Source organism: Taudactylus pleione, unplaced genomic scaffold (assembly GCF_031769625.1).
Source record: "Taudactylus pleione unplaced genomic scaffold, aTauple2 ptg000820l, whole genome shotgun sequence".
Taxonomy (NCBI): Eukaryota; Metazoa; Chordata; class Amphibia; order Anura; family Myobatrachidae; genus Taudactylus; species Taudactylus pleione.
In genome coordinates, this window is record NW_028285222.1 from 2,845,820 (window position 1) to 2,865,173 (window position 19,354).

At 41.3% G+C, this 19,354-nt stretch overlaps 1 protein-coding gene across 3 annotated transcripts in view; it reads left to right on the forward strand.

Annotated features, from left to right (window-relative positions):
• ABCC8 (ATP binding cassette subfamily C member 8) overlaps positions 1 to 19,354 on the forward strand; it is a 177,673-nt gene that overhangs the window by 130,489 nt on the left and 27,830 nt on the right. For all 3 annotated transcript variants that reach the window (XM_088458254.1, XM_088458255.1, XM_088458256.1), the window contains 5 exons: positions 4,368 to 4,460; positions 7,150 to 7,252; positions 8,769 to 8,882; positions 9,061 to 9,181; positions 9,267 to 9,397. In XM_088458254.1, coding sequence (XP_088314380.1) covers positions 4,368 to 4,460; positions 7,150 to 7,252; positions 8,769 to 8,882; positions 9,061 to 9,181; positions 9,267 to 9,397 — 562 coding nt within the window. The remainder of the gene's footprint in view (positions 1 to 4,367; positions 4,461 to 7,149; positions 7,253 to 8,768; positions 8,883 to 9,060; positions 9,182 to 9,266; positions 9,398 to 19,354) is intronic.

The window sequence follows — 19,354 nt, forward strand, 5'->3', positions numbered from 1 at the left end:
GTGGCACCAGGGGGAATTCATATACTGCGAAAAACCCCTGCAGGGAGCGATAGTCTGTGTCACAGGGGAAGAGTGCAAGAAACTGTGAGATACCCTGAGATGAAAAGGGCAGTATGGTGGAGTAACCCCAAGTGAGGTACAACAATGGGGCCCACCCGGCAATCCGCAATTGAGAGGATCCCGAGAAAACAAACCGCCCAAGGGGGTCGTGAAAGGGGCCGGCACCAGATGACGCCACATACAGAACCCTTTATGAGTCAAATCCTCCGCACTAACACCTGCAGCACATGGCTTGCAGGATAGGATAAATGGGTGTAGTATAATGCTCTATCTCCTGGTCAGAGATATCTGACCAACCCTCTTGGCGGAAATATTAAGCAGCGCTATACTGGTCCTGACTGATGCCAAAAATTAGCTGCAGGGACCCATTTTCAGCGTATGCAACACACAGTTCCATCTAAAATATGGCAACGTGCAGCACGCAACAGTATGTGACAAACCTCACAAATATTAGCAAGTATATAAATGTGAGGTCTCAGAACCACCCCAAGTACAGCTGTATTAGGGCAGATAAAGAAATGGATAGATATACACTGACAGGTGAGAGAATTAAATACAGACAGTCAGCACTAGCATAAGTCACATACCATGCAGATATATACATATATACATAAACATGTCATATAATATACTGCACTGTTACACTGCATTCAACTTACCCAGATTCAGTGTCTGGGAAGGCTACAGCGCTGTGTACACTGACCTGATGGTGAGGTACGCAGGGGGACTGGACTCACTGCCATCTCCGGAGCTCTGCTGCTGCACCACAAGAAAATGGCTGCTGGAGACCTCAGAAGAAGCGTGGCCCGCGGAGGAAGCAGCTCAGCGACGCCAGACTATACATACTGAAAGGCACGCTGAGCTGAGGGGAGGAGCCGCTGTAACAGGGAAAGCTTCCTCCCCTGGCCGGCTATTAACCTCCCGGGACGCCGGCTCCCAGCGCCGATCAGTAAGTCCCTGGTGGTATAGTGGACACACGGGGTATGGGGGGGGCCCGCCGCCACTGCCGGCGCCTCCGGTCTGTCCCCGGAGACCGGAGGCACAGGACTGCATATTAAATGCGCGGATCACCGCAAGCGGTGATCCGCGACCTTACCTGCTCCCCGTGGATCCGGCAGCAGTCCTGGGCGCCCGCAGAGTCCGGCTAGTACAGACTCTGGGGTCCCGCTGAGATCCCCAGATCTGTACTGGCGTCTCAGCACCGGCGGGGTGACGGAGCGGCAGCTTAGACGTCCTATGGACAGTCCGACGCTGCCGCTCTGAAAGTCCAAAGTAAAAAAAACAAAAACAAAACTCTGTACTTAGAAAAAATAAAGCTTAGGGGCTGCTAATCAGCTCCCCACTGCACTAAACGGTGACCCGACTCCGGCCGGGCACAACTTAAACTGAGGTGCCTCTGGCTTGGGGGTGGGGTTATAGGGAGAGTGGACCCAGTGCATCCTGGGAGCTAAAAGCTTTAACTGCGTGGTGCCCGGATTTGGTTCCCAACCTATACCCCAAGGTCAACCCTGTGGACCCCCTATGGACCCTGAAGTAGAAAGGACAGATGCTATCCACCTACATCCATATAGAGAGAACAGATGTTAGCCACCTACGTACTGTACAGGTCCATATAAAGAGGGCAGATCCTAGCCACCTACATACTGTACAGGTCCATATAGAGAGAACAGATACTATCCACCTACGTACTGTACAGGTCCATATAGAGAGAACAAATACTATCCACCTACATACTGTACAGGTCCATATAGAGAGAACAGATACTATCCACCTACGTACTGTACATGTCCATATAGAGAGAACAGATACTATCCACCTACATACTGTACAGGTCCATATAGAGAGAACAGATACTAACCACCTACATACTGTACATGTCCATACAGAGAGAACAGATACTATCCACCTACATACTGTACAGGTCCATATAGAGAGAACAGATACTATCCACCTACATACTGTACATGTCCATATAGAGAGAACAGATGCTATCCACCTACGTACTGTACAGGTCCATATAGAGAGAACAGATACTAACCACCTACATACTGTACATGTCCATATAGAGAGAACAGATACTATCCACCTACGTACTGTACATGTCCATATAGAGAGAACAGATACTATCCACCTACATACTGTACAGGTCCATATAGAGAGAACAGATACTAACCACCTACATACTGTACATGTCCATACAGAGAGAACAGATACTATCCACCTACATACTGTACAGGTCCATATAGAGAGAACAGATGCTATCCACCTACGTACTGTACAGGTCCATATAGAGAGAACAGATACTAACCACCTACATACTGTACATGTCCATATAGAGAGAACAGATACTATCCACCTACATACTGTACAGGTCCATATAGACAGAACAGATACTAACCACCTACATACTGTACAGGTCCATATAGAGATAACAGATACTAACCACCTACATACTGTACAGGTCCATATAGAGATAACAGATACTAACCACCTACATACTGTACAGGTCCATATAGAGAGAACAGATGCTATCCACCTACGTACTGTACAGGTCCATACAGAGAGAACAGATACTATCCACCTACATACTGTACATGTCCATATAGAGAGAACAGATACTATCCACCTACATACTGTACAGGTCCATATAGACAGGACAGATGCTATCCACCTATGCACCAGTCCAAACAGAGAGGGCAGATACTATCCACCTACATACTGTACAGGTCCATATAGAGAGAACAGATACTATCCACCTACGTACTGTACAGGTCCATATAGAGAGAACAGATACTATCCACTTTTGTACTGTACATGTCCATATAGAGAGAACAGATACTAACCACCTACATACTGTACAGGTCCATATAGAGAGAACAGATACTAACCACCTACATACTGTACATGTCCATACAGAGAGAACAGATACTATCCACCTACATACTGTACAGGTCCATATAGAGAGGACAGATGCTATCCACCTACGTACTGTACAGGTCCATATAGAGAGAACAGATACTAACCACCTACATACTGTACATGTCCATATAGAGAGAACAGATACTATCCACCTACGTACTGTACAGGTCCATATAGAGAGAACAGATACTAACCACCTACGTACTGTACAGGTCCATATAGAGAGAACAGATACTATCCACCTACATACTGTACAGGTCCATATAGAGAGAACAGATACTAACCACCTACATACTGTACAGGTCCATATAGAGATAACAGATACTAACCACCTACATACTGTACAGGTCCATATAGAGATAACAGATACTAACCACCTACATACTGTACAGGTCCATATAGAGAGAACAGATGCTATCCACCTACGTACTGTACAGGTCCATACAGAGAGAACAGATACTATCCACCTACATACTGTACATGTCCATATAGAGAGAACAGATACTATCCACCTACATACTGTACAGGTCCATATAGACAGGACAGATGCTATCCACCTATGCACCAGTCCAAACAGAGAGGGCAGATACTATCCACCTACATACTGTACAGGTCCATATAGAGAGAACAGATACTATCCACCTACGTACTGTACAGGTCCATATAGAGAGAACAGATACTATCCACTTTTGTACTGTACATGTCCATATAGAGAGAACAGATGCTATCCACCTACATACTGTATAGGTCCATATAGACAGGACAGATGCTATCCACCTACGTACTGTACATGTCCATATAGAGAGAACAGATGCTATCCACCTATGCACCAGTCCATACAGAGAGGGCAGATACTATACACCTACATACTGTACAGGTCCAAATAGAGAGGGCAGATACTATCCACCTACATACTGTACATGTCCATATAGAGAGAACAGATGCTATACACCCACGTACTGTACATGTCCAAATAGAGAGGGCAGATACTATACACCTACATACTGTACAGGTCCAAATAGAGAGGGCAGATACTATCCACCTACATACGGACCATATAGAAAGAACAGTTACCATCCACCTATGCACCGGTCCATACAGAGAGGGCAGAATGTATCTCTTCTCTGTAGATGGATCCTGTCAAAGTATGTTCAGGTCCTACTATCCATCTACACACCTGATCCTCCTACACTACATGTAATCTGCACATACCGCACGTCTGTTTCAGCCTGCTAGCTATTGCATGTCACATTTTTACTGAACTGTATTTTGTCATTACTGACAGATTTATATACTAGTCCCAGAGAGCTTACAATCTAAATTTTGTGATAGGAGAGCTAAATCTTTATTCATGTGCAGTACTGATATATAATTCTATGTTACCCCAGAGATCTGCAGCAGCTGGAGGACAGTACACAGCTCCCCCTGCTGTCACACTTCTCAGAGACCGTGGAGGGACTGACCACCATACGAGCATTCAGGTATTGTCCCTGTGTTTTCACCGTTACATGCATTGTTCTGGCATGATTTACACATGCTGTGTTCTCGTGTCATATACATGTGTAGCATTACATGTTCAGAGTTCAAATGTACATATACTGTACTGTAGTGTACATATTCTGTCTGTGTACATACAGTACACCTGGATCCCCTGTACATGTCTCCAGTGTCACTGTACATTGGGGGAGTGGTGTCACTGTACATTGGGGGAGATTTATCAAATCTTGGAGAGAGATAAAGTACCACCCAATCAGCTTCTGTCATGTTACAGGCTGTGCTAGTAAAATGATAGTTAGGAGCTGATTGGTTGGTACTTTATCTCTCTCCACTTTATCTCTCTCTGATACTTCCTAAATCTCCCTCATAGTATGTTTGTGTTCAGTGTTGCATTCATGGTTTTTTATGGTGTCAAATACAGGTCCGTACACCGTACATCCACTGTCCCGGACACCTACTGGCCTAAGCCTGGTACATGTAGTGCTGTATGTGGAGCTGAGTGTTGTGATTCGTCCGACTCGGCATACACACGGAATTACGTCACACCTGCGGTTTTTACATTAAATGCAGCTAACTCAGCATCACCCCTTATTGTTCATGTGTGCCGTAATACATAGTCTGCCAGCGATTATACACCTTCATCCTCTGAGTGTATGTTCTATATCACATGTTCTGAACATGTATGCTGTTACATTTTCTATACTGTACACCAAGATCCTCTTGTATGTTCTGTACATATTTTCTCTGGTCTTGATTCAGACCTGCTCGCGAGCGCACAGTGCCTGCAAACGGGTCGATGGTCCCGCACTGCGCATGCCGGAGCCTGCTCCGGCGTGCGCATGCGCAAGAGCCGGAGCGAGAGAGAAATTCTCTCGCTCCGGGACTCGCTACAAAAGGGGCGGCTGTTGATGTTGAATGACAGCTCGCCCCGTTTAGTAGGCGGGGCGGGGGGGTGGCTACACAAACGGAGGCGTTCCCGAGGGAATGCCTGCCGTTTGTGGGCGGCCCAACTGACATCACTCGTGATGTCAGTAGGTGGACTTCCTGCTCTATTAGAGCAGGAAGTCCACTGGGGCTTGCGGCCACGAGACCCTACCACAAGGGTCTCGTCGCAAGCCCGATGATCGCAATGGTCTTGACCATCACCTGGCCGCTCGCATAAGCTGTGGGTGGTCACCCACAGCTATGCTAGCGGCCAGGAGGCTGTCTTTACACAAAAAAAAGGGACGCCCTGATTCAGAGCCAGCGCTCTCAAAGAGCGTCCGGCTCTGAATCAGGCCCTCTGTTCTATACATGTTCATACATTTGTTACTTCTTCTCTTTGTATGTACTGTGGGCCTGATTCAGAGCCGGACGCTTTTTGCGGACGGTCGTTCAGGAAAAGGGGGTGGCTATTCAAATGAACCGTTCGCTCTTTGCGGTCTGTTCACTCCTCCATGTCTGAACGAGCGAACAAATCTTGCGGTCGTTTTTTGGATAACTACGCCCCCTGGCCACTCGCATCCTACGTCATGTCCGCTATTTATCAGATTAATCGAGTACATCGACCAGCGTATGAACTGCTCGCTATTCTTGTGGTTGGTTTTTCCTGCCACAATCTTGCGAGCAGTTCTGACTATAAAATAACCCAGTGACGTGGTCAATGACGCTGCTGTATTAATTATGCACACCCATAAAACCCCCGATTTGACCTTTAAGCACGCCTGCGTTCGGATCTCCACTCCCCACTTTTCAAGCACCTTCCCCTGTTACCACCCACATACGCCTCCTCCTGTCACTCAAAATAGCAGGCATTCGCTATTTAGCGAACAAACGATTTTCGGCCGCACTGACTGGTTCGCGCATGCGTAATGCGATCCGTACGCATGCGCAGTTGGGCAAACATCGCTCGGAACGAACGAGCGGCCGCTTACGAGCGGCTCTGAATCAGGCCCTGTGTTACATGCTCTGTATAAATAATCTATGTTACATGTTCTATGCTTGTTTGTGTGTCTAGGTCTTCTGTTTATTTCTTCTGTGTTACATCTACTGGACTTGTGTTCTGTGTTACATGTTCTATACATGTTTGTACGCCTGGAGGGTCTTTATGTGCTGTGGTCATTGGGCCTGATTCATTATCTATCGCAACTGCGATTACGCACGCAATCGGCCGTTTGTTGGGTTCTGCACATGCATATGCATGACAGTGCGCGTGCGCGAAGACTTCACTGCGTTTGGACTGCGATCGTAGTGACTATGCAGACCCATCGCAGAGTGATTGACAGGAAGTGAGCATTTGGGGGATGGTGACAGGGGGTGGTTGGCGAAACGCAGGCGTGCCAGTGTGTTTGAACATCGTTATCCACTGCCATGCCCTACACAGCTTGGGCTTTCATTGCGTGCGATGAGGTTAGCTATTCCTGAATAAGGTCAGACCTTGTGCAAGTGTGTGTGAGGCTGCGATGGTACTCGATGTTACCGATGGTTTCGAAGACTTCCAAAGTTTTACGGATGTGTGTTTAAGGGGAAGTGGGCGTCCTTATGTTAGGCTGCGAGGGCATTACGATTGCAATCATTAGCATATTTTCACAGTGAGACTATGCGCGTAATTGCAGCTGCGATCATAATAGCGAATCAGCCCCATTGTCTCTTGGTTTCTCCACATGAATAGTAAATGGTGACTTTTCTCCCCAGTTATGAGGCCAGATTCCGACAGAAGCTTCTGGCGCTCACAGACTCCAACAACATTGCGTCTCTGTTCCTCACAGCGGCCAATCGCTGGCTGGAAGTGCGGATGGTGAGTGTGGTTGTATCACATTGACGGAGAATGACGGCGCAGTGTAGTAAACTGGCGAAGCTGGTGGCAGTAACCCAAACACTATTGAACAATGATATATACTGACTACAGAAGATTCTATAGTAAAAATATTAACATTTATTGATACCTCATTAAAAAAACCTGTATGAGTGTGTTATAAGAGCACGTAAAGAATACACACAGATTACCTAGAGAATATGGTCATATGTATAAAAATTAAACCATAAGTATAATATAGTGCAATTGTCACTGATAAATGAAGAGCGGAATCTCTCCAAATAATTGGCATTACCAAGTCTGACACAAGGAAAAGTTCTGTCCTAAATGGTGTGAGGTGGCACGGTGGAAATATCCACGTTAGTGGCCTTTTCACTGCAGCCATGTCAAGGATTGGGCATCGCGTTGTTCACCGGAGTGTGGCAGATGCTGGGTGCCAAACACGTGGAGGGTGATTTGTTTGGTATCTCTGTAGAAGCTGATTTTATTAGAGAAACCTGTTAGACTGTTTCAGTTATTGGGGTACACCTTGGGAATGTATGGAACTCTCCTTTTATATAATTCACCACAACGGATACAGATGTGTCCACATACATCTATCCTCCGTGCGCTACAAGTCGTGTTTCACATAACACGTGAGCCCCGTGCAACTCGGTAGCGCCGAGCGTCCTTTTGTGCAACTTTTTACCTTCAAATACGTCTTTTTTGCAGTAACATACAAAATACTACGTTACCGTCTTACAGCCGCTGACACTGTAACGTAGCATGTCGCATGCAGATACAGCCGCAGTCACACACTGAATATAAGCATGCCGCATATCATTGTAATCAGCAGATGCTGCTTGTACTATTTATTCACATCACTCCGTGAATAAGATGCATTTGAAGGTAAAAAGTTGCACGAAAAGACACTCGGTGCTACAGAGTCACACCACGGCATGGCGCGACTAGAAGGGCTGTTTAACGCACAAGGAAGTAAGATGTATATGGACACATCTGTATTACCTTTGGATCCACACCTGCATCTCCTTCTGATAACCTCCATTACTTGTGGTTTTGAATCATCCTTCATTTGTTTGCCACCAGATGAACAGTTTACTACACTGCGCCGACTTTCTCCTCCATTGTTCACCTTACCTTTACGGGTGACTGTCCCATACAGACTGGCAGCATTGTAGTAACTCTGGTCCCAATACTATTTGCCTATATGTCTCTTTACCCCGCTTCCATTTTTCTTTTTGTTGTGCTCCATATTGTGCTTGCGCGCACAGGTGCCCCATATAATGCAGTCTCCTCCTTTCTTTAATGACAGAGATGCTGACAGTGTGACACAGCACACAGTCTATGGTAAGATGACTGTGTCCTACATTTCTGTGGTCACAGATTGTCTCCTCTCTCTCATTATATATACACACACACATGCACAACGCGTGACCACATATGAGCTGCTCTCAATACGTGTGACCGGGAATAACAGGAACACGTCTTTCTGTTCCAGGAATATATCGGCGCCTGTGTTGTCCTGGTAGCGGCCGTCGCCTCCATCATCAACTATTTCCAATACAACCTCACGTCTGGACTGGTCGGGCTGGGACTCACTTATGCTCTGATGGTAAATACACTTCTGGGTGATTGTTTCAGGAGAGATGTGAGCGAAGGATAACTGGTAATAACTAATCTCAGGCTCTTCTGTCTTCGTTACCAGTCTCAGTGACCCGTTCTGATTGGATTTAGGTGTCTCATATATTCATAGGCTGACTGACCAATGAAATAACCGACATCTTCCGTAGGTCTCTAACTACCTGAACTGGATGGTGCGCAACCTCTCCGATATGGAGATTCAGCTTGGTGCCGTCAAGAGGATTAACAGCCTTCTGAAGACAGAACCAGAAAATTACAAGGGGCTGCTATGTGAGTGAGGAGGGTCTTCTGCTCGCTGCATAATGAGGGGTAATTAGCATGTCATGAATAATTTATGTGTGTTCTCCATTTGCAGCGCCACCTCAGATCCCGCAAAACTGGCCGGAGAGCGGCGATATCCAAATCCAGAACCTAAGTGTCCGCTACGACAGCTCCCTGAAGCCGGTTCTCAAACACGTCAACGCTCATATTACTCCTGCACAAAAGGTATCGGTACATCTGCAATGTATGGTATTAACACTTCTGCCCTGTGTGGTATTAATCCTCCCAAATAATTCCAAGTACAGCTGTAGCAATTATATATATAATGGACAGAAGAGGCCCCAGACTGTCATCAGCTGTGGGAAATATTAATAGAAAGAATAATAGCGGAGATGAATTGGAAAGGCTAGCGCTCAAACTTTTTTTCCCCAAAGTTTCCCATCTTAATGACACTCACCAGAGCAGAGAGCGACACCACAGGCAGGAAAGAGGAACTGCACGGGTTGTGACAGGTGCTGGGTGCAGAATGAACACTAGGGGCCAAATGTAATAGGTAGTCTGTTTTGGTAAATTGTGAGTTTGGTGCTAAACTCGCAATTTTTCACAACTCTCCAATGTAATAGGGTGTCTGTTCACTAAAACTCGCATTTTTCAGAGTTACTAAAACTCTCCATTCTCAAACTCACATCCAGATGTTTTCACATTGAAAACAATCAACTCGCCCAATGTCATAGAGTGTCTGTTTCAGACTCGCAAAAAAAAGATTACCAAAAGTCCCCAAATAATAGACCTGCTTCAGGCTAGCGAGTACATCCTGAGCAGGTTAGATTAACACAGAAACATGCACATATCCATGAGATATGTACATGTTTCTGTGTGTACTTATGTTAAATGTTATAAAAAAAAAAAAATTACGTGCACCGCCTCCCCAAAAGCATAACCAGCCCCGGGCTTTATAAAGCCTGTTTTGGTTCTAAAAATACAGGGGCCAAAATGCGTAGGGAGCCCCTGTATATTAAGAACCAGCACAGGGCTTTGTTGAGCTGGTTCTGGAAAATCAGGGGACAAAACGAGTAGGGGTCCCCTGAAAATTCCTGAACCAGCACCGAACTCTTTCTAGCAGGGAAATAATGCCACAGCCAGGGAAAACCTTTCACCGGTTTCCCCGGCCAAAGCATTATCCCTGACTGCTAGTCAGTCCAGGCCGGGGATCCCTCGCGACATTGTATCATTGATGTAACCACAAGATTAACATCAATTAATCTTGCGGTTACTATGTAGCGGCTCTCACCATTAGATGGCTATGGGGATTTCTCACCATAGACGTCTAAGGGAGACAGAGGCTGGCCGCATTCAGCTAATCAGGGAGCTGCTCCGACGGAGATGCTCCCTGATTGGCTGGCGGCCCCTGCACTGACAGGGCACACGTGTGCCCCGGTCATTTACGCGGAGCAAAGGTATGTGTACACACATACCTTTGCATGGATCGGGTTTTTTTCGTTTTTTTATTTTAACCCCTGGATTGCCTACTTGGAGAAGAGGACGTGATCTACGCATAGGAGAGGTGAGTATGGATTTTTTTTTCAGGTACACCCCTATGGATTACTTCAGATACTAGGTGAGTATGTGTGAGTGTGAGTGTGCATGTATGTTTTATTAAAATTATACTTTCACGGTGTAAGTTTGTTTATTTACGTATTTCTTTAGTTGAGGAACTACAAGTGCCAGCGGGCCCGTAATGCCCCGCATGCTGGTATTTGTGGTTCTCCAAATACCAGCATGCAGGGGAGGCTTGCTGGTACTTGTGGTTCTACAAATAAAGACAATATGGTAAATTTAATTTTACACTTTCACTTTACACTATCAACCCGGCACCCACCGCCCTAGGGTGCCGGGGATAGCCCCGTGCTATCACTCTAGGCCTGGGGTGCCCTGGAGAGGGGTACCCCTTTATTGGGGGGGGTACCCAACTCCCCGGCCTGGACTGACTAGCAGTCAGGGATAATGCTTTGGCCAGGGAAACCGGTGAAAGGTTTTCCCTGGCTGTGGCATTATCCCCCTGCTAGAAAGAGTTCGGTGCTGGTTCAGGAATTTTCAGGGGACCCCTACTCGTTTTGTCCCCTGATTTTCCAGAACCAGGACCAGCTCAACAAAGCCCTGTGCTGGTTCTTAATATACAGGGGCCCCCTACGCATTTTGGCCCCTGTATTTTTAGAACCAGAATAGGCTTTATAAAGCCCGGGGCTGGTTATGCTTTTGGGGAGGGGGTGCACGTTTTTTTTTAACACACACAGAAGCCATCACGGATCTCACTGATCTGTGATGGCTTCTCTAAAACTCGCACCTTTTAATGCTACTTGCATTAAAAGTAGGGATGTGCAGGCTCGGATAGGTTCGAGTTTGCACGTGGAGTTCGGATTTTTCCCTCCAAAAAAACGGAACTCAGAACGAGGCAAAACGTCATCTTACATGGACGAACATCATCATTCCTGGTCTTTTGTCCAGGAATGATGATGTTCGTCCATGTAAGATGACGTTTTGCCTCGTTCTGAGTTCCGTTTTTTTGGAGGGAAAAATCCGAACTCCACGTGCAAACTCAAACCTATCCGAGCCTGCACATCCCTAATTAAAAGGTGTCAGTTTACATAGTCCAAAACTCGCCTGCACTCGCAAATGCAGTAGCCTCGAGCTGAAAAGTTCGCAGGCTATTGAATTTGCGAGTTTCAGTACAAACTCGCACTATCTAAAAGTGCGAGAAAGTGCGAGTTTGTACTGTTACTAAAACTGACACCCTATTACATTTGGCCCTAGAACTATTATATTTTATTATTGAACCTATTGCACTATTGTGTAATTTTTAACATCACTGAAGAATTTGAAGTGGTGGACACAGCACTGAGAGGAATTCACCATATAGATTATACATAATGGTTATATAATGGAAGTAGATGACATAACAGACAAACATAATAGATGGTAGAATACATGATGCATATACTGTACATAATGGATGGTAGAATACATGATGCATATACTGTACATAATGGATGGTAGAATACATGATGCATATACTGTACATAATGGATGGTAGTATACATGATGCATATACTGTACATAATGGATGGTAGAATACATGATACATATACTGTACATAATGGATGGTAGTATACATGGTGCATATACTGTACATAATGGATGGTGGAATAATTGGTGCATATACTGTACATAATGGATGGTAGAATACATGATACATATACTGAACATAATGGATGGTAGTATACATGATGCATATACTGTACATAATGGATGGTAGTATACATGATGCATATACTGTACATAATGGATGGTGGAAAACATGATGCATATACTGTACATAATGGATGGTAGTATACATGATACATATACTGTACATAATGGATGGTAGTATACATGATGCATATACTGTACATAATGGATGGTGCAATACATGATGCATATACTGTACATGATGGATGGTGGAATACATGATGCATATACTGTACATAATGGATGGTAGTATACATGATGCATATACTGTACATAATGGATGGTGCAATACATGATGCATATACTGTACATGATGGATGGTGGAATACATGATGCATATACTGTACATAATGGATGGTGGAATACATGATGCATATACTGTACATAATGGATGGTAGAATACATGATGCATATACTGAGCATAATGGATGGTAGAATAAATGATGCATATACTGTACATAATGGATGGTAGTATACATGATACATATACTGTACATAATGGATGGTAGTATACATGATGCATATACTGTACATAATGGATGGTGCAATACATGATGCATATACTGTACATAATGGATGGTGCAATACATGATGCATATACTGTACATAATGGATGGTGCAATACATGATGCATATACTGTACATGATGGATGGTGGAATACATGATGCATATACTGTACATAATGGATGGTAGTATACATGATGCATATACTGTACATGATGGATGGTGGAATACATGATACATATACTGAACATAATGGATGGTAGAATAAATGATGCATATACTGTACATAATGGATGGTAGTATACATGATACATATACTGTACATAATGGATGGTAGTATACATGATGCATATACTGTACATAATGGATGGTAGAATACATGATACATATACTGAACATAATGGATGGTAGAATAAATGATGCATATACTGTACATAATGGATGGTGGAATACATGATGCATATACTGTACATAATGGATGGTAGTATACATGATGCATATACTGTACATAATGGATGGTAGAATACATGATGCATATACTGTACATAATGGATGGTAGTATACATGATGCATATACTGTACATAATGGATGGTAGTATACATGATGCATATACTGTACATAATGGATGGTAGTATACATGATGCATATACTGTACATAATGGATGGTAGAATACATGATGCATATACTGTACATAATGGATGGTAGTATACATGATGCATATACTGTACATAATGGATGGTAGAATACATGATACATATACTGTACATAATGGATGGTAGAATACATGATGCATATACTGTACATAATGGATGGGAGTATACATGGTGCATATACTGTACATAATGGATGGTAGTATACATGATGCATATACTGTACATAATGGATGGTAGAATACATGATAAATATACTGTACATAATGGATGGTAGTATACATGATGCATATACTGTACATAATGGATGGTAGAATACATGATACATTTACTGTACATAATGGATGGTAGAATACATGATACATATACTGTACATAATGGGTGGTAGTATACATGATGCATATACTGTACATAATGGATGGTAGAATACATGATGCATATACTGTACATAATGGATGGTAGTATACATGATGCATATACTGTACATAATGGATGGTAGTATACATGATGCATATACTGTACATAATGGATGGTAGAATACATGATACATATACTGTACATAATGGATGGTAGTATACATGATGCATATACTGTACATAATGGATGGTGGAATACATGATACATTTACTGTACATAATGGATGGTAGAATACATGATACATATACTGTACATAATGGATGGTAGAATACATGATACATATACTGTACATAATGGGTGGTAGTATACATGATGCATATACTGTACATAATGGATGGTAGAATACATGATACATTTACTGTACATAATGGATGGTAGAATACATGATACATATACTGTACATAATGGGTGGTAGTATACATGATGCATATACTGTACATAATGGATGGTAGAATACATGATGCATATACTGTACATAATGGATGGTAGTATACATGATGCATATACTGTACATAATGGATGGTGGAATACATGATGCATATACTGTACATAATGGATGGTAGAATACATGATGCATATACTGTACATAATGGATGGTAGAATACATGATGCATATACTGTACATAATGGATGGTAGAATACATGATACATATACTGTACATAATGGATGGTGGAATACATGATGCATATACTGTAATGGATGGTAGAATACATGATGCATATACTGTACATAATGGATGGTAGTATACATGATGCATATACTGTACATAATGGATGGTGGAATACATGATGCATATACTGTACATAATGGATGGTGCAATACATGATGCATATACTGTACATAATGGATGCTGCAATACATGGTGCATATACTGTCCATAATGGATGGTAGAATACATGATGCATATACTGTACATAATGGGTGGTAGTATACATGGTGCATATACTGTACATAATGGATGGTAGAATACATGATACATATACTGTACATAATGGATGCTGCAATACATGATGCATATACTGTACATAATGGATGGTAGAATACATGATGCATATACTGTACATAATGGATGGTAGAATACATGATACATATACTGTACATAATGGATGGTAGAATACATGATACATATACTGTACATAATGGATGGTGGAATACATGATGCATATACTGTACATAATGGATGGTGGAATACATGATGCATATACTGTACATAATGGATGGTAGAATACATGATGCATATACTGTACATAATGGATGGTAGTATACATGATACATATACTGTACATAATGGATGGTAGTATACATGATGCATATACTGTACATAATGGATGGTGGAATACATGATGCATATACTGTACATAATGGATGGTAGAATACATGATACATATACTGAACATAATGGATGGTAGTATACATGATACATATACTGTACATAATGGATGGTAGTATACATGATGCATATACTGTACATAATGGATGGTAGTATACATGATGCATATACTGTACATAATGGATGGTAGTATACATGATGCATATACTGTACATAATGGATGGTAGTATACATGATGCATATACTGTACATAATGGATGGTAGTATACATGATGCATATACTGTACATAATGGATGGTGGAATACATGGTGCATATACTGTACATAATGGATGGTAGTATACATGGTGCATATACTGTACATAATGGATGGTGCAATACATGATGCATATACTGTACATAATGGATGGTAGTATACATGATGCATATACTGTACATAATGGATGGTAGTATACATGATGCATATACTGTACATAATGGATGGTAGAATACATGATGCATATACTGTACATAATGGATGGTGCAATACATGATGCATATACTGTACATAATGGATGGTAGTATACATGATGCATATACTGTACATAATGGATGGTAGAATACATGATGCATATACTGTACATAATGGATGGTGGAATACATGGTGCATATACTGTACATAATGGATGGTGGAATACATGGTGCATATACTGTACATAATGGATGGTAGTATACATGATGCATATACTGTACATAATGGATGGTAGAATACATGATGCATATACTGTACATAATGGATGGTGGAATACATGATGCATATACTGTACATAATGGATGGTGGAATACATGGTGCATATACTGTACATAATGGATGGTAGAATACATGATGCATATACTGTACATAATGGATGCTGCAATACATGGTGCATATACTGTACATAATGGATGGTAGAATACATGATACATATACTAAACATAATGGATGGTAGTATACATGATGCATATACTGTACATAATGGATGGTAGAATACATGATACATATACTGTACATAATGGATGGTGGAATACATGCTGCATATACTGTACATAATGGATGGTAGAATACATGATGCATATACTGTACATAATGGATGGTAGTATACATGATGCATATACTGTACATAATGGATGGTAGAATACATGATGCATATACTGTACATAATGGATGGTGGAATACATGGTGCATATACTGTACATAATGGATGGTAGAATACATGATGCATATACTGTACATAATGGATGCTGCAATACATGATGCATATACTGGACATAATGGATGGTAGTATACATGATGCATATACTGTACATAATGGATGGTAGTATACATGATGCATATACTGTACATAATGGGTGGTAGTATACATGATGCATATACTGTACATAATGGATGGTAGTATACATGATGCATATACTGTACATAATGGATGGTAGTATACATGATGCATATACTGTACATAATGGATGGTAGAATACATGATGCATATACTGTACATAATGGATGGTAGTATACATGGTGCATATACTGTACATAATGGATGGTAGTATACATGATGCATATACTGTACATAATGGATGGTAGTATACATGATGCATATACTGTACATAATGGATGGTGCAATACATGATGCATATACTGTACATAATGGATGGAAGTATACATGATGCATATACTGTACATAATGGATGGTAGTATACATGATGCATATACTGTACATAATGGATGGTAGTATACATGATGCATATACTGTACATAATGGATGGTAGTATACATGATGCATATACTGTACATAATGGATGGTAGAATACATGATGCATATACTGTACATAATGGATGGTAGTATACATGGTGCATGTACTGTACATAATGGATGGTAGAATACATGATGCATATACTGTACATAATGGGTGGTAGTATACATGATGCATATACTGTACATAATGGATGGTAGTATACATGATGCATATACTGTACATAATGGGTGGTAGTATACATGATGCATATACTGTACATAATGGATGGTAGTATACATGATGCATATACTGTACATAATGGATGGTGGAATACATGATGCATATACTGTACATAATGGGTGGTAGTATACATGATGCATATACTGTACATAATGGATGGTAGTATACATGATGCATATACTGTACATAATGGATGGTAGAATACATGATGCATATACTGTACATAATGGATGGTGGAATACATGATGCATATACTGTACATAATGGATGGTGCAATACATGATGCATATACTGTACATAATGGATGGTGGAATACATGATGCATATACTGTACATAATGGATGGTGGAATACATGATGCATATAGTGTACATAATGGATGGTAGAATACATGATGCATATACTGTACATAATGGATGGTGCAATACATGATGCATATACTGTACATAATGGATGGTGGAATACATGATGCATATACTGTACATAATGGATGGTGCAATACATGGTGCATATACTGTACATAATGGATGGTAGTATACATGATGCATATACTGTACATAATGGATGGTAGAATACATGATGTATATACTGTACATAATGGATGGTAGTATACATGGTGCATATACTGTACATAATGGATGGTAGTATACATGGTGCATATACTGTACATAATGGATGGTAGAATACATGATGCATATACTGTACATAATGGATGGTGGAATACATGATGCATATACTGTACATAATGGATGGTGCAATACATGATGCATGTACTGTACATAATGGATGGTAGTATACATGGTGCATATACTGTACATAATGGATGGTAGTATACATGATGCATATACTGTACATAATGGATGGTGCAATACATGATGTATATACTGTACATAATGGATGGTAGTATACATGATGCATATACTGTATACATAATGGATGGTAGAATACATGATGTATATACTGTACATAATGGATGGTAGTATACATGGTGCATATACTGTACATAATGGATGGTAGAATACATGATGCATATACTGTACATAATGGATGGTAGTATACATGATGCATATACTGTACATAATGGATGGTGGAATACATGATGCATATACTGTACATAATGGATGGTGCAATACATGATGCATGTACTGTACATAATGGATGGTAGTATACATGGTGCATATACTGTACATAATGGATGGTAGTATACATGATGCATATACTGTACATAATGGATGGTGCAATACATGATGCATATACTGTACATAATGGATGGTGCAATACATGATGCATATACTGTACATAATGGATGGTAGTATACATGATGCATATACTGTACATAATGGATGGTAGAATACATGATGCATATACTGTACATAATGGATGGTAGAATAAATGATGCATATACTGTACATAATGGATGGTGGAATACATGATGCATATACTGTACATAATGGATGGTAGTATACATGATGCATATACTGTACATTATGGATGGTAGTATACATGATGCATATACTGTACATAATGGATGGTGCAATACATGATGCATATACTGTACATAATGGATGGTAGTATACATGGTGCATATACTGTACATAATGGATGGTAGTATACATGATACATATACTGTACATAATGGATGGTAGTATACATGGTGCATATACTGTACATAATGGATGGTGGAATACATGATGCATATACTGTACATAATGGATGGTAGAATACATGATGCATATACTGTACATAATGGATGGTAGAATACATGATGCATATACTGTACATAATGGATGGTAGTATACATGGTGCATATACTGTACATAATGGATGGTAGAATACATGATGCATATACTGTACATAATGGATGGTAGAATACATGATGCATATACTGTACATAATGGATGCTGCAATACATGATACATATACTGTACATAATGGGTGGTAGTATACATAATCCATATACTGTCCATAATGGATGGTAGAATACATGGTGCATATACTGTACATA